The sequence below is a fragment of the Papio anubis genome, chromosome 6, assembly GCF_008728515.1.
Source record: "Papio anubis isolate 15944 chromosome 6, Panubis1.0, whole genome shotgun sequence".
Classification (NCBI taxonomy): domain Eukaryota; kingdom Metazoa; phylum Chordata; class Mammalia; order Primates; family Cercopithecidae; genus Papio; species Papio anubis.
Genome location: NC_044981.1, coordinates 1,814,190 through 1,829,760, shown reverse-complemented (window position 1 = coordinate 1,829,760; position 15,571 = coordinate 1,814,190). Strand labels below are relative to the sequence as shown.

Genomic DNA, 15,571 nt, shown 5'->3' with positions numbered 1-15,571 from the left:
AAATAAAAGGGACTATATAGATTTTATTTATATGTATGTGTATATATACACACACATATACATACATTATATATAATGGAATATTATTCATTCTTAAAGACAAAGGAAATTGTGAAACATGCTACAATGGGATGAGTCTTAAATACATTATGTTAAGGGCAACAAGCCAGTCACCAAAAGATAAATGCTGTAAGATTCTATTAATTTAAGTATCTACACTAATAAATTCATAGGGACAGAAAGTATTAATAGAGTAGTGGTTGCTGGGGACTAGAGTGGGAGAAATGGGGATTTGTTGTTTAATGGGCATAGAGTTTCAATTTTGCAACATAAAAATGTTCTGGAGATTGGTTCCACAGAAATACTTAACTGTCACTTAAGATGCACACTTAAGCTGTACACTTAAGAGAGTAAATTTTATGTGTTGTATATTTTCCTACAAAATAACACAGATTTAAAATAATGTATTCAATGATATATTAAAAGAAGTAGGCCAGGCATGGTGGCTCATGCCTGTAATCCCAGCACTTTGGGAGGCCAAGGTGGGTGGATCACGAGGTCAGGAGTTTGAGACCAGCCTAGCCAGCATGGTGAAACCCTGTCTCTACTAAGAATACAAAAATTAGCCAGGCATGGTGGTGCATGCCTGTAATCTGAGCTACTCAGGAGGCTGAGGCAGGAGAATCACTTGAATCCCGGAGGTGGAGGTTGCAGTGAGCTGAGATTGCGCCATTGCACTCCAGCCTAGGTGACAGAGCGAGACTCCATCTTAAAAAAAAAAAAAGTAAAAAGACAACCATCATAATGGGAGGAAAGATTGCAAGTCAAGGTCAGGCATGGTGGCTCAAGCCTATAATCCCAGCACTTTGGGAGACCGAGGCGGGCGGATCATGAGGTCAGCAGATCGAGACCATCCTGCCTTACATGGTGAAACCCTGTCTTTACTAAAAATACAAAAAATTAGCCGGACGAGGTGGCAGACGCCTGTAGTCCCAGCTACTTGGGAGGCTGAGGCAGGAGAATGGCATGAACCCAGGAGGCGGAGCTTGTGGCGAGCCGAGATCCGGCCACTGCACTCCAGCCTGGGCAACAGAGCGAGACTCCGTCTCAGAGAAATAAATAAATAAAGATTGCAAGTCATAGATTTGGTAAGGGACTTGTATTCAGAATATATATATATATGCGCGCGCGTGTGTGTGTGTGTGTGTATGTGAAAAAACTTTTACAACTCAACCAATGACCCAATTTAAAAATGGCTAAAGGATTCAGATATACATTTCTACAAAGACAAGATACAAATGGCTGATAAGCATATGAAAATATGCTGAACATTATTTATTAGGAAAAAGAAAAACCACACTGAGATACCACTTCACACCACTAGGATGGATATAACAAAAAAGACAACAACAAGTCTACGTAAGATGTGGAGAAATTGGAACTCTTATTAATTGATGGTGAGAATGTGAAATGATGCAGCCATTTTGGAAAATGGTCTGGTAGTTCTTCAGAATGTTAAATATAGTGTTACTATATGACCCAGCAACTACATTCATAGGTATATACTCAACCAAAATGAAAACATGGTAAGCGAAAGAAGCCGTCACTAAAAGCCACCTATTGTATGATTCCATTTGTATGAAATATCCACAGTAGGCAAATACGTAGTGACAGGGCTGCTGGGGTCAGAGTTGGAGTTGAGGATCAGAGAGTGGCTGCTGATACTAGGTACTAAGGTACTGAGTACTAGGTACGGAATTTCTTTTTGGGGTGATGAAAATGTTCTGGGCTTAGATGGTGTTGATTGCATATACTGCTGTGAATGTACTAAAAACCACTGAATTATAATCGTCTAAAAGGGTGAATTTTATGGGTGTGAATTATATCTTAACAAACTGTTATTAGAAAATAATAAAAATAACAGGCTTCCAAATTTGCTTTCTTGCCTTTTGAAAGATTGTGGATGAAACATACTTTTTTTCTTTTGATTTCCTGGCAGCCACATGACCTTTACTCACAGGCCTAAATCACATGAGTTTAGTGGTCTAAACAGGGTCCCTGGTGAGCGGTGGCCTGAATACCATTTGCATGTACCAGGGGACAGCTTCTGCTCCAGGGCACACGTGCAAGACCCAGCAGTAACGAAGGCCAGTGGCCTTGCCCCTCAGAGGGGTTTTTCCAGGTGAAGGTTCACAAGGCAGCAGGGGAAGCCTGTTTGCACTGTGCCCAGCTATATTAGCCTATGAACAAACCAGTAACAAAGATTTTGAGCCTTATTATTTTAGAGGGTTTAATGTTAGGTTATTTTGTTCATCATATGTAAATAGAACGATTTCAGAAAGCTTATCAGTCACACTTGTTTTTAAAAAGTACTCTAAAGAACTGCAAAATATTGAATTATTCCTCAGCATTCTCTTAGAAGTTAGTTCATATATACATTAGCATCTTGCTGTTTGCTCTGTGTCTCATACTAAAAAAAAGATTATACATTCGTGTAATAGATTACAAATTCATTATTTTACCTTTAAAATAGAAAATAAAACAACCCTTTTTAAATTCAACTGTGTTCTAAAGCACATGTTCCAAAACTACTCTGTACATAAAAATCAATTGGGGCTCATTAAAAATGTAAATTTCCTAGGTCCCTACCCCTCAAGAGATTGGTTCAAACTGAATTTTTAAGGAACATTCCATATAATTCTGAGGAATAGGGTTTGCCCTATAATAGACTATGCCCTAGGGACTCTAGCCTAGAATTCGGAGTAGTAGAAGGGCGGTTAAAGTATTCTTCACGTTACCATAGGTAATTAATAGGAATTAAGATAGTTTTAGCCTTTTGATATTGTATGTAGATGACATCCACATTCTTATTGTGCTGTTAGAAAGTAATATTTTCTCACCAACATTTCACAGTGTGTTAAATTGTAGTCTCTGCCCCTACTGACAGCACCTTTGTGCTATGAAGCTATTAATGCAGCCCTGTCACCGCCTGCTTTTTCCAGATTTCCTTTGACCTCGCTGAGTACACTGCAGATGTTGATGGAGTTGGCACTCTACGACTTCTAGATGCAGTTAAGACTTGTGGCCTTATCAACTCTGTGAAGTTCTACCAAGCCTCAACAAGTGAACTTTATGGGAAAGTGCAGGAAATACCCCAGAAGGAGACCACCCCCTTCTATCCCCGGTCACCCTATGGTGAGAATGCATGTGCACACCTGAGCGCATGTGCGGCATTATCTGTGGGTGTGGGAGGTGTGTGTTTTTTCTTTCATTCTGTTCATGTCTCACGGCTGAAGTCATTTGGGTGTGAGGTTAACATTAAGGTAAAGTGACTGAACTTGTTGAGAAGCATACCTTTATACATTGCTAACTGCAAGTATTTGCTGCCATTACCTTGGGGGTGAAATTACTGCCTCACTTCACCAACCCATGTTCATTCAACCCTTCCATACAGATCGCTTTAAATGGAAAATCAGACCCAATGTGATGCTTTTTCTAAACTGTTGAGGTTATACTGAAGTGATAAGATTTCATGTTTATTTTCCATGAAAGTTTCCTTGAGCTCAAAACCTTAAAAAAAGAAAGACTATTATGTCTAATACATTTGTAAAGAGAATATTAATGAAAGACTTGAGTGATAAAATTTCAAAGCATTTGGAATGTTAAGATCCCTATTTTTTTCCATTCTAATTCCTCAAAAGTTAAAAGAGAGAGAGAGAGAGACAATGAGAGAGAATAAGATCTAAGAAAGATTCAGTCAATTAGATTGTCACATAGTGCATTGTGGGCATTACAAAAGTAAGAAATTCTTAAAATATTTCCTGGTGAACATGATTAACTGGCGTCAGAACCTTTATTTTGTCTTTGGTTTTTGATACTTTTTTGTATTTTGATGCATTACAGATTATTATTTTGGCAAGTTGTTACTGTTTAAAATGGGTGAAAATCACTGTCTTTTATAACAAACTTCATTGTTTAAAAAATTTATTCCAACAGGGGCAGCAAAACTCTATGCCTATTGGATTGTGGTGAACTTCCGTGAGGCGTATAATCTCTTTGCGGTGAATGGCATTCTCTTCAATCATGAGAGTCCCAGAAGAGGTCAGTAAATATATTAACTGAAAAGAGAATTTCAGACTTGAACAACAACAAGTTGCATGTATATTTGGTGTATGTACTACAGAGACTGAAAAATTTCCTATCTGTATCTAATTATTATGAATGTCAGAGTGGCAAATGAAGAAATGTATACCCAGCCTTAGTTTTTTGTAATTTTATTTTGAGTTTGTAGGGTTTTAAATTTTAACATTCAAAACTGAACAGTGTTCCAGTTTTACCATTTTAATTAGTAGGTCTTATCAAGCATGTTTTCAACCTGAGTATTAGGAATCTGCTATATGAATGCAAAGGAATAAGTAGTAAACTAATGATTGCTTTTGGAAATTACTCCTATTCAAATAGTCTCAATTTGCAGAATCTATATTATTTTTTGACTTTGAACCAGTTAGATATTCAGTATTTTTTCTTTACATTTCATTAAATAGGCATCCAGAAATTACTATACTTGTAGAGTGTATTTTAAAATGAATTTGATCAGTTTTTTAACAAGATTTTTAAAAAATGACACATAACATTTTTATGGAGTATATAGTATTGTTTTGAAAGAATGTATAGTGATCAAATCAGAGTAATTAGCATATCTGTCACCTCAGACATTTACTGTATGTTTGTGTTAGGAACATTTAAAAACCTCTTTTCTAGCTAATTAGAAAATACATAATAATGTGGTGAACTATAGGGCACTCTACAGAACACTAGAATTTAATGTCTATCTAGCTGTAATTTTATATCCTTTAAGAACTCTCTCCTTATTCCCCACTCCCTTGAAGTCAGCTCTTAATTTAGAAGTATTATCAGATATTTTTGGAAAACCATATTTGTTTGCATTGGCTTGTTGCCTTTTCAGAGTTGTTGATGAGACTGTAGCAACGTGCTAGTTCTCTTGTTCCCAGTATTAAGTTTTAAGTAAGAAAATGTGTACCCCCATCATTACTTCTGATTTACTGAAGCATGAGAAAGCTTTACAAAGCATGCACATGCTTTACAAAGTAAAAATTATCTGTAAACCTTCGAAGAGGTTTTGTTAAATGTTGCTATCACTTAGATTTTCAGTCTGAGAATAAATGAGAAGTCCAGTGTTAAAAGCTGTTTCATGACCAACAACTGCTACGCATATAACTTTTCAGTGAAATTTTATGTGACTATATAGCTACCTAGTTAAACCAAGAAGTCATGAAGAAAGATTAAAGTGACAGATTTATAAAGGTGTCTTTAGCGTCAGTACATTTTTATTTTATAATTGCTTAAGTTAAAAATTCCCATCATGGGCTGTTAAAGCCTAAGAACCCAGCCTGTCATCAGGTTGCCTGAAAGGAAAACAAGTTCACAAGCAGCGAGAAACATTTATTTAATGAATTTTGTGGTCCTGGGTGCCAGTGGTGAGGGAGAAAGGAAAAGGAAGATCCTGGCTGTGGTTGCCTGCAGCATGTGGTATGAGGGCGCCCACAGAGTCTGCTGAGTCGTGGTGATCCCTGCCTCTTTCTCACAAACATGTTCATACACATTGTTTGGGTTTCTGTGTTCTTCCTCCCTCAACTTTTCCACCTGCAAAAAAAATAAAATAAAAGTTAATTGTTGTGAATCAGGTCAGGATAGGGAGAAACATTCCTGGGTTGCAAAGTGAAAAAAGATAAATTTAAGTATAACTCCCCCTAATTCTCTCTTTGTGTACCTCCTAATGAGAGCTTATTTTTTGTCTTTGTAGATGTTAACCAGTAAAAAAAAAACAAACTATATTTTAAGGCCAGGCACAGTGCCCCACATCTGTAATCCCAAAACTTTGGGAAGCCAAGTTGGGGGGGATCACTTGAGGCCACAAGTTCGGGACCAGCCTGGGCAACATAGCAAGATCCCGTCTCTCCAAAAAATAAAAAACGAGTCAGCCAGGTGTGGTCATGTGTACCTGAAGTCCTAGCTACTCGGGAAGCTGAGTTGGGAAGATTCGCGGAGCCTAAGAGTTCGAGGCTGCAGTGGGCTGTAATTGTGCCACTGCACTCTAGCCTGGGCAACATAGTGAGACCCCTGTCTCTAAAAAGATTGTTTTAAAGTAATAAAAAATATTTTAAAAGTAATACTTCTTCATTTAAAATAAAATTATCAAGTAAAAGTTCCCACTCTCATGATAACTGCCAGCCCTGTCCTCAGACCCACTGTTAACATTCCTTCAGAAAAGGTCTATCTATCTTTAAACATATAGAGTTCTGCTATACATATTGTTCTGCAGCTTCAGGCTTCTATTAAATATCTTTAGGAACTTGACCTTAACTGTAGCATACACCATTTTGTTTTGTTCTGTTATATGCCTGGAAATCAATGGTATCACATTTTTAACTGTATAATCAAATAATGAGAAAAAGAGGTGTATATGAAAATGATATTAATATTTTGATATATAATGCCTACTATTGGCAGCATTTCTTAAAACTTGATAATTAATTTTCATATTAAATTAATCTGACAGTAATGTTGTTTTGCCAACATTAATTATTGTTTTCTGAGGAGATTTCTTTTCCAGACTGAGAATTCTGTGATGGCAGGACTCTGTTGTATTTGTACATCTCCAGCTTCCAGGTGGTGCCTAATTGCTAATAAGCATTCAGTAAATATTTTTAAATGAATGAATAAATGAATATCTCATGTTTCAGTAACAGCTTACTGACTTGAAAGCTAGGTGGTCTGAATTACAGAAAAGTAGAAATTATATAAATATTTATAAATATTGTTTTGTTGATGTTACTCATATAGTAGTTAAAGTTAATAAACGGGCTGGGCGCAGTGGCTCATGCCTGTAATCCCATCACTTTGGGATACTGACTCAGGTGCAACACGAGATCAGGAGTTCGAGACCAGCCTGGCCAACATGGTGAAATCCCATCTCTACTAAAAATACAAAAAATTAGCTGGGCATGGTGCTGGGCGCCTATAATCCCGGCTGCTCAGGAGGCTGAGGCAGGAGAATCACTTGAACCCAGGAGGCAGAGGTTGCAATGAGCCAAGACTGCGCCAGCCCGGGCGACAGTGCGAGACTCCATCTCAAAAAAAAAAAAAAAAAAAAAGCTAATAAATGATTTTGAAGTAAAGATTCAATCTGATATACATTAATAAACAGCTAAAATTCAGTTTTTTTCATTTTTTTGTTCATAATCTTTGTAAACATAGAATTTCCTGTGGTACTTTAAGTGAGTTTGTTTTCTTAAGTTGGTTGAACATTTATACATCAGTCTTTTTGTTCCCTGTTATTGCAGGGAACAAACCCTTTTTTTCTACATGGTGTAGGAAAACCTTGGTAAACCTCAATCTAGTCCTAGGTATCCAATCACACATGCTGAATTTGTAGAGCCCAAGTTGATGCAGTTTTGGGGGGCCATATACTTTTTCTCTAACAAAGTATAATTGTCAAAGGTCCTCTCTCATTGCATGAATAACATTTCATGAGAATTTCTGACTTTCAAACGTGGGGAAAAGTATTTTTTAATCTAACAATAGGCTAAACCAGAAGTTGGCAGTCTAGGACTCATGGGCCAAATCTGTCCTACCAGCCTAGTTTTGAAAATGAAGTTTTATTGTAACACAGGCAGATGCACTTGTTTATATATCATCTATGACTGCTTTCACCTATGGAGTCTTGCAGTGTGCAGAGCCTAAAATATTTGTTGTCTGGGCCTTTAAGAAAACATTTGCTGGCCCCAGCTGTAGACAGATCCTCAACATTCAAGAAACTTTCACTTGGGTTGATTGTGGGTTTCTCCCACGGTGACAAGGTAGTCTTTTAGAAGGATTTCCTATAAATGTTAAACAGCATAGTGCACCAGTCCTTAAGCAGAATTCCTGAAGTGCTTTGGCAGGTTGGAGTTCTGTTGTACTTCACTGCTGTACGCAGGTAACCAAGTGCTCTGAAGGATCAAGCACTATGACCAAGTGCTCTAAAGGAAAGCTAGTTGTCAGTGACGTATGAAACCAAATAAGCTAGTAACTGGTGATATATATGTAGCATAGTTTGTCCAACAGTCACAGCTCCTGAGCTTGGACACTGCTCATTGTGATTGTGACTGCCTTCTGTGTCTTTTCTCCATCCCAACCGTTTTTGGTTTTCTTTCTTTTTCTTTTCTTTTCTTTTTTTTTTTTTTTTGAAGACTTCATTTATTTATTTAGGTTTTCTTTCTAAATATATTTGTTTTGAGAACCGTGTAATACATCTAGAGATAGTAAGAATCACCTGTGTTAGCATCAGATCAACAGTTGGAAATCATTGATTTAGGGAATAAAGCCAATAATCTACTGACTCTGCATCCCTCAGTCAGCCTTCCAGTCACTCTGTTGGTGAAAGCAAGAGGGTGGATGGCACTAGTGCTATAGGCTTGCTTCTTGTAAAATGGGAGCACTTTAGTAATATTTACTACAAATTAAGAGTAATAGAATTTTATAATTAAATGTCTGTAAGTCATAAAAATGTATATAGTAATATATGTTTTATGAATAACTATTACTATGTATTATATACTGATATTCGCAGACGTTAACCAGGTGCCTTCTTTCATATGTACTCAGTTTTTTAAAATTAAAAAAGTAGGCAATCATAACCTGCATAACGAATTTTGGTCAATGAGGGACTACAATGGTCCCATAAGATTATAATACTGTATTATAATTTAAAAATCACATTTTTACCATACTTTTTCTGTGTTTAAGTATGCTTAAATACACGAGTTTAGGCGTATGTTATTTTATTGTGCTTCATAGATATTGCTTTTTTTTTTTTTTCAAACTGAAGGTGTGTGGCAACCCTGCATTAAGCAAATCTATAGATACTATTTTTTCGGGTGTTCATCTCCTGTCTGTCTGTCACATTTTGATAATTCTCCTAATATTTCAAACTTTTAATTATTATTATATTTGTTATGATGATCTGTGATCAGTGATCTTTGGTTTTACTGTTGTGATTGTTTTCAGGCACCATGAACTGCACCCATAAAAGACAGTGAACTTAATCCATAAATGTTGTGTGTGTTCTGGCTGCTCCATGAACTGGTCATTGTCCCCCTCGCCCCCCATTCCCTGAGACACAACAATATTGAAATTAGGCCAGTTAATAACCCTACACTGGCCTCTAAGTGGAGGGAGTAGTTGCAGATGTGGGGGAAATAGCAAGAGAGCTAGAATTAAAAGGAGAGTCTGAAGATGTGACTGCTTTTGTCGTGTGCAATCGCAAAATAAAGCTTTCACTGATGAGGAGCTGCTTCTTATGATGAACAAAGAATGGATCTTCTTAAGATGGAATCTGTTCCTGGTGAAGATGCTGTGAATGTTGTTGAAATAACAAAAAAGCGTTTCTAATACTACATAGGTTTACTTGTTAAAGCAGCAGCAGGGTTTGAGAGGATTGACTCCAATTTAGAAACAAATTCTACTGTGGGTGAATGCTATCACACAGCACTGGATGCCACAGAGAAATCTTTCTTGAAAAGAGGAGTCCGAGATTGCAAGAGACTTCATTGTTGTCTTATTGTAAGAAATGGCCACAGCCACTCCAGCCGTTAGCAACCACCATCCTGATCAGTTAGCAGCCGTCAACATGACCCCCTACCAGCAAAAGACTCAGATGGTCAGTAACATTTTTCAGTGATAAAGTAATTTTTAGTTAAGGTTGTACAGAGCTTTTTAAAACATACTGTTATTACACACTTAATAAACAGTTTTTTCCTTTTGTACTGTTTCTTCAAACCTGAAATTGTGTATCTACCTGGCTGTTCCATTACATATCTTTATTTTGATATTTACCTACATACAGTATTCCTTTTGCCGCAAATGTGGATATAATGATAGCTTTCTACTGGAAATACAGATTTACATTATATGTAATAGAGAGTAGATTCTCTATTTAGGGAAGAAGGTTTTGTTTATTATCTCAAACTATTTAATATCTATGAGGAAATTGACATGTACAAAAATGTTCTTGCCTTATTACATTTCTTTGAAAAACTAGACAATAAGACTTGTCATAAAGATGTTAATTATTATATAAATTGTAAACTATGGGGAAAATGTTGAGAGGTTTTTTAATTATTTAAAAATAGTTCATAAATAAGTATATGAGTTTCTTTTCAAATGTGTTATTTACCAGTAATAAAATCTACTCTTAAAGATTATGCTATAAATTGGAACATTGGAAACAAGCCTATTTAGTAAAACTAATAATATTTCTAGTTCTGGCTGCTTATTACATTAGGAGGTAAACAAGAAGGATAACTACTGTTTATCACCTATGTAATGTAACAGGTTGGGCTAATTATGTCTTAATTCTTAACATTGGCAGAGTACTGTGGCATGCCATAAATACAAATATGGTGATCTTTACAAAACTATAAATAACACTAATATAAGTGTATTCTAAATTAAGAAAAAACATTTTGCATGATAATTAAGAGAAAACAAAAAAATACATTCTACCTTCTACTTTTAGATGTTTTAACGATTATCCCTGATTTTCTAGTTTTGATGACAGTAGCTATTGTGAATAAAGGGTGAAATACACATAATATTCAGCATTCTTTTTTTTAAATGTGATTTTTCAGTTTTCAGTGTGAGTGTAGAGTTAGTGTCTTAGATTTCCTACATTAAGAACTAGCCTTGGCTTCTGTGAGACTTCCCAGGGTCCACGTCCTGGAGGAGAAAGCGCTGACCCAGGAGTGTGCATGGGGGAAGCTGTTCTGTGCTGCCGGCTGTCGGCAGGCCTGGCGGTCATACTGAACAGGCCTCTGCTTTCCACAGGAGATCAGTTGAAGATTTCCGTCTTTCGATGAGGATATTTTTCTTATGTTGACTCATTTTAGTCTTTCGATCATTAGGAAAGTTTGGGCAATATAGTAACCTGTGCTTCCGGGCCTGACTGAGGAGGTAGTGTTTGGTTACCTGAGCCTACCTCGTGGGCCGTTGGTTACCAGCCGTGAGTCACTCATAGGGATTGGCTTCATCCCTGGATACCTTTAGCCTGAGTAAGAAACCACGTTCCATGCTGACAGCATGTTTCTTCCATTCTCTTACCACTCTTTTTCTTCTTCTCTCAGTGTTTAAGAATGGGATATTTACTCAGTCTGGGTCAAGTATTCTCTCTCCCCTGTAGATCTTCTTTTCTCTTTCTTTCCAGATTTGCCTAACTCCTGACTGAGCCTCTCTTCTACTTGCCATATGTAACTTTGCTCCTCCCTCTCTGACCATGGGGCTTTGCAACAGATTCCATCACTACCTTCTTCCCCCAGGAGCTCTTCTGTTGCTAAACTGTCTGTTCAAAATTTCATGAGATCCTAGTAAATACCACCAGAAAGCTGGTTTATTTTGTATTTCATTCTGAGTCACAAAGAATTTTTTTTAATCATCTCCCAGCTGAGGAATCAGAGGGGTTTGCCTATCATCATCATTATCATCATCGTCCTCACTGTGAAGAATGTATACTCATTAGCTCTTTGTGTTGCGTTTGACATAGAGATTTAATACTCCAAAGGTACTTTTAGAGACATTTCGACTAACTTGTTTAACTTACAAATTTTTTATGTGTGTGTGGAAATGAAATTCACGTGTACTCCTATTTTTCTCTATTTTTTTATTTTAAAAATGTGTATTAAGCCATTAGATACTATTCTTTCATTGAAAGAGCTTGTAGGGAGCAGCCAGTTAACATCCACCTGTAAGTATTCTCCCAGAATACCCTCAGAATTTATGACATAGGAATTTAAAGCTCATTCCATCTCAGTTTTTTCAGCAATAAGGAAACAGAAGCAGCATGAGATTGAGTTGTCCAAGATCATGAAGCCAACAAATGCTAACACTGAGACTAGAAATAATTGGAGGAGAAGTCATGTAAATATTGTACGTATTTGTGGAAATAACATATATACAAATTTTAGAGTTCAGCTTGAGCAAATAAACCCCTGTGACGCTGAGTGGGCACTTCAGCTTGGCAGTGAGTTAAGTGGACAAGTTGGAAACTAAATGTCTCAGTTGCTCTTATCTTTGTAAAAGACCATTAGTTTGCTTAAAGGCAATATTCCTTTAAGATGTTTGACAGAAATAATTACAATAAACATAGTTTTATAATATTAGAATATAAATATTATTTGAAATTAATAACTTCTCTTGCTTGTTATCAAGAAGTTGGTTAAAGGAAGAATATAAAATACATTAAAAATCAGGCCGGGCATGGTGGCTCATGCTTGTAATTCCAGCACTTTGGGAGGCCAAGGCAGGAGGATAACTTGAGGCCAGGAGTTTTAGACCAGCCTGAGCAATATAGTGAAACCTCATCCCTACCACAAAATAAAAAATAAAACATTAAAAATCATGTGGCAGTGGGAAGCTATAAAGTACTTTAAATATACCCATAATTAACAGTGTGAGACTACCACAAATGGATGGTGTACTAGCACTGTTTAGATATTGAGCCATTCCTAGATGATATAGGACATTCCTCTAAATATGGGCTTCATAAGAAATCATATACATCAGTCTAAACACAGTATTCACCTGACTGAAAGAATCTGACATTTTTAAGGTTCATGAACTTGTGGTTTTGAGTTTTCGTCTTGAGCATTTTTTTAGCTGCCAAGTATTTTGCTTTATAAAATATCTGACTGTATTTATCTTTATAAATTATCTTCAGAATTTTTAAAATGATAATTCATGTAAAAATTACTTAAGTCAAAATTTAAGTAAAATTTTGGGTAATTTTCCTTTTGATATTTTTTCTAAAGATTGTCTTTATTTGTTGCTGTAAAGATAAGATTAATGCTCTAGAATAGTGGTTCTCAGCTAGGGGTGGGGAATGGGGAGAGAGTGACTTTTTCCCCCAGAGGACATGTGGCAATGTCTGGAGATATTTTCCTTGTCCCAGCTGAGGAGGGGGCTACTATTGGTGTCTGGTAGGTAGAGGCCAGGGATGCTGCTGAACATCCTACAGTGCACAGGATGGCTCTATAACAAATGATTATGCAATCGAGATGGTTGATAGTGGTGAGGATAAGAAACCCTGCCCTAGAATGTCATCCTTCAAAATGTTCCCACAGAATCTACGTGAATACCATCTGTAACAGATGAGATGAATGCCATCTCATTTTTCGTTACACTTCACTTTTACTTTACAGTAAATTCTTCATAGAACAACAGTAGGGTCTCATTTTTCTTTACATATCACTTTCACTTTGCAGTAAATTCTTCATAGAACTTTAGCAAACATTTACATGAACACCAAAGAAAAACATTTAGATTCAAATAGCTCCAGGGCCTTAAGTATTATGGTCTACTGCAGGTCAGACCCAACTCAAGGAAAACCCAGGACTCTTCTAATCATGGGAGGCTGAACCCTCACCTCAGTGACCCACTGATTCACACGGCCAAGTCAAGTTGGGTCTGGGACCCTCCCAAGCCTCCAAAATCAGTGAACGTGTTTACTTTTTGTTATTTGTTATAAGAATAACAAATTATTCATTTGGGATTAAGTTGTAGAATCCATGTTCTGGCTTTGATGTAAAACAACAGTTAGAACTGATTCGAGATTATCTTTCAATGCATAGGATTATGTAATATTAGTGTGAAAGGTTCACTGCATGTAAGAATTTTCCTTTAAAACTATTAGAATTCATAGATGTTCTAGTGCTTTAGGGAATAATATAATGCATGATAGAAATTAGGTAACTGGGACTTGTTTTCACTTAATCACAATAGGCAGAAAACACTTTCCCTCTGTATAAATAGTACATATAACATGTCTAAATAAAATAATCTTTAAAAAAATTACTGAATATTTTCCAGTCTGACTGGCAAATTCAAATCATGCACTGTAGAAGTATCAAACAGGCAAACCAATACCAAATACTTGATATTTTATGTGTATTTCTAGCTATAAAAGGTGCCTTGTGGCTTTTGCAGATGAGCATCAGAGACTTAATTTATTGCAAAAAATTTTAGCAGCCCATTGTGAAATCGGGATGAAGTAATCTCCTGTTGGAGTTCAGTAGAGCATTATAGGTTTTACACAATACCATTTGTCTGTCCATAAATGGTTAGACTATTGGCCACTATTCTTGGACCCACCAGGTTCTGGGTAGCCTTTCTGGTTGGGGCACAAAGTGACATCATCTGGTTTACCATTGCATTTGTAGACTATGATACTTCATAGATGACATGTACACTTGGCGATCACAAAGCTGTCTGGCCCATGTTATTCTTTGTGGAGAGAAGAGGTGTAATTGCTTAAACATAAAAGACTTTTGCAGCAATACTTGGTCTAATGTAGGTGCTGATTACCACCAAACAAAATGAAGTCCCTCCCATCTCCTGAGGTGAGACTTCTGGGATTGTTAAATTGAATTCAAGGGTTTGTTTTTCAGTGTTTTGTAATTTACGTGACGTTTATGTTTGAAACCAAACTGATAACTGTCTGATGACATGTAGCACAGTTCCCTGCAATACAGCCAGGCAGTATACACAGAGAATTTGGCCGTTCATCATCAGCTGTGTGCATTTGGGCAAGTCACTTACTCAGACCTCAGTTTCTGCACCTGTACATGGAGAGGTTAATAACGCCCACCCACCTGACGGAGCAAAGCCTGGCTCTGTCATTTCGACTCACCGTGAAGGTGTCTGGGAAAGCCTGCAGGGAAAAGATTAATACAGTGCATAGTAGATTTTGAAGATTTATTTCATTTTTCCTTTCTCTTTTCTTCCCTTTTCCTGTATTTTCAATGCTGAAAGCTAGAGACTTAGTTGTTTTACTCCTTGCCTTCCAAAGTGAAAGACCCTGTTGGAGGCAGCCCTGTGAGTGGATTGCTGTGGCTGCTGGTATAAGAGGACAGTGAGAAATGTGAACGCTGCAGTGCCCGCCAACTGAAGATGGTGTTGAACCAGAAGCCAAGAATCTTTCAGTGATGTTGACAGATAAAATACACTAGTTCACTGAGACACCCATGAATTGCAAAAAGATAAAATGTAAATAGTATTGAAGAATTGCTGGAATCACAGGAAAAGCCATTCAAAATGAGATTTTGCCAGGTAAACCATTTAACGTTTGAATTAGGAAAGTCAAGAAAAGACGATGATGAATGGAAGACTTATGGATAAATATCAAGGACATGTGAAAGATTCTTGAGAAAATTAGTGAAACTCTCTCTATATTTTTTAATAGAGCCACAGCCTCACTGTGTTGCACAGCGCTCAGGCTGGAGTACAGCAGTGGTCATAGTTCACTGCAGGCTCGGACTCCTGGGCTCAAGAGATCCTCCTGCCATTGCCTCCTGAGCAGCTGGGTCGACAGGTGTACACTACCACACCAGGCTAATTTTTTGAAGTATTTTTTTAAGTGATACATATATATTTTTTTAATGGTGCTGTAAAAGTCTTATGTGAAATGTATATGGTTGTGTCAAAAAATTACAAAAAGAAAACCTTACTTTGTGACTAGACT

The 15,571-nt window shown here is 36.9% G+C and overlaps 1 protein-coding gene across 3 annotated transcripts in view; it reads left to right on the top strand.

Moving 5' to 3' along the window:
• GMDS (GDP-mannose 4,6-dehydratase) overlaps positions 1-15,571 on the top strand; it is a 637,149-nt gene that overhangs the window by 283,593 nt on the left and 337,985 nt on the right. For all 3 annotated transcript variants that reach the window (XM_003896946.3, XM_021936583.2, XM_009204344.4), the window contains exons 5-6: positions 3,003-3,195; positions 3,997-4,101. In XM_003896946.3, the coding sequence (XP_003896995.1) occupies positions 3,003-3,195; positions 3,997-4,101 (298 nt within the window). The remainder of the gene's footprint in view (positions 1-3,002; positions 3,196-3,996; positions 4,102-15,571) is intronic.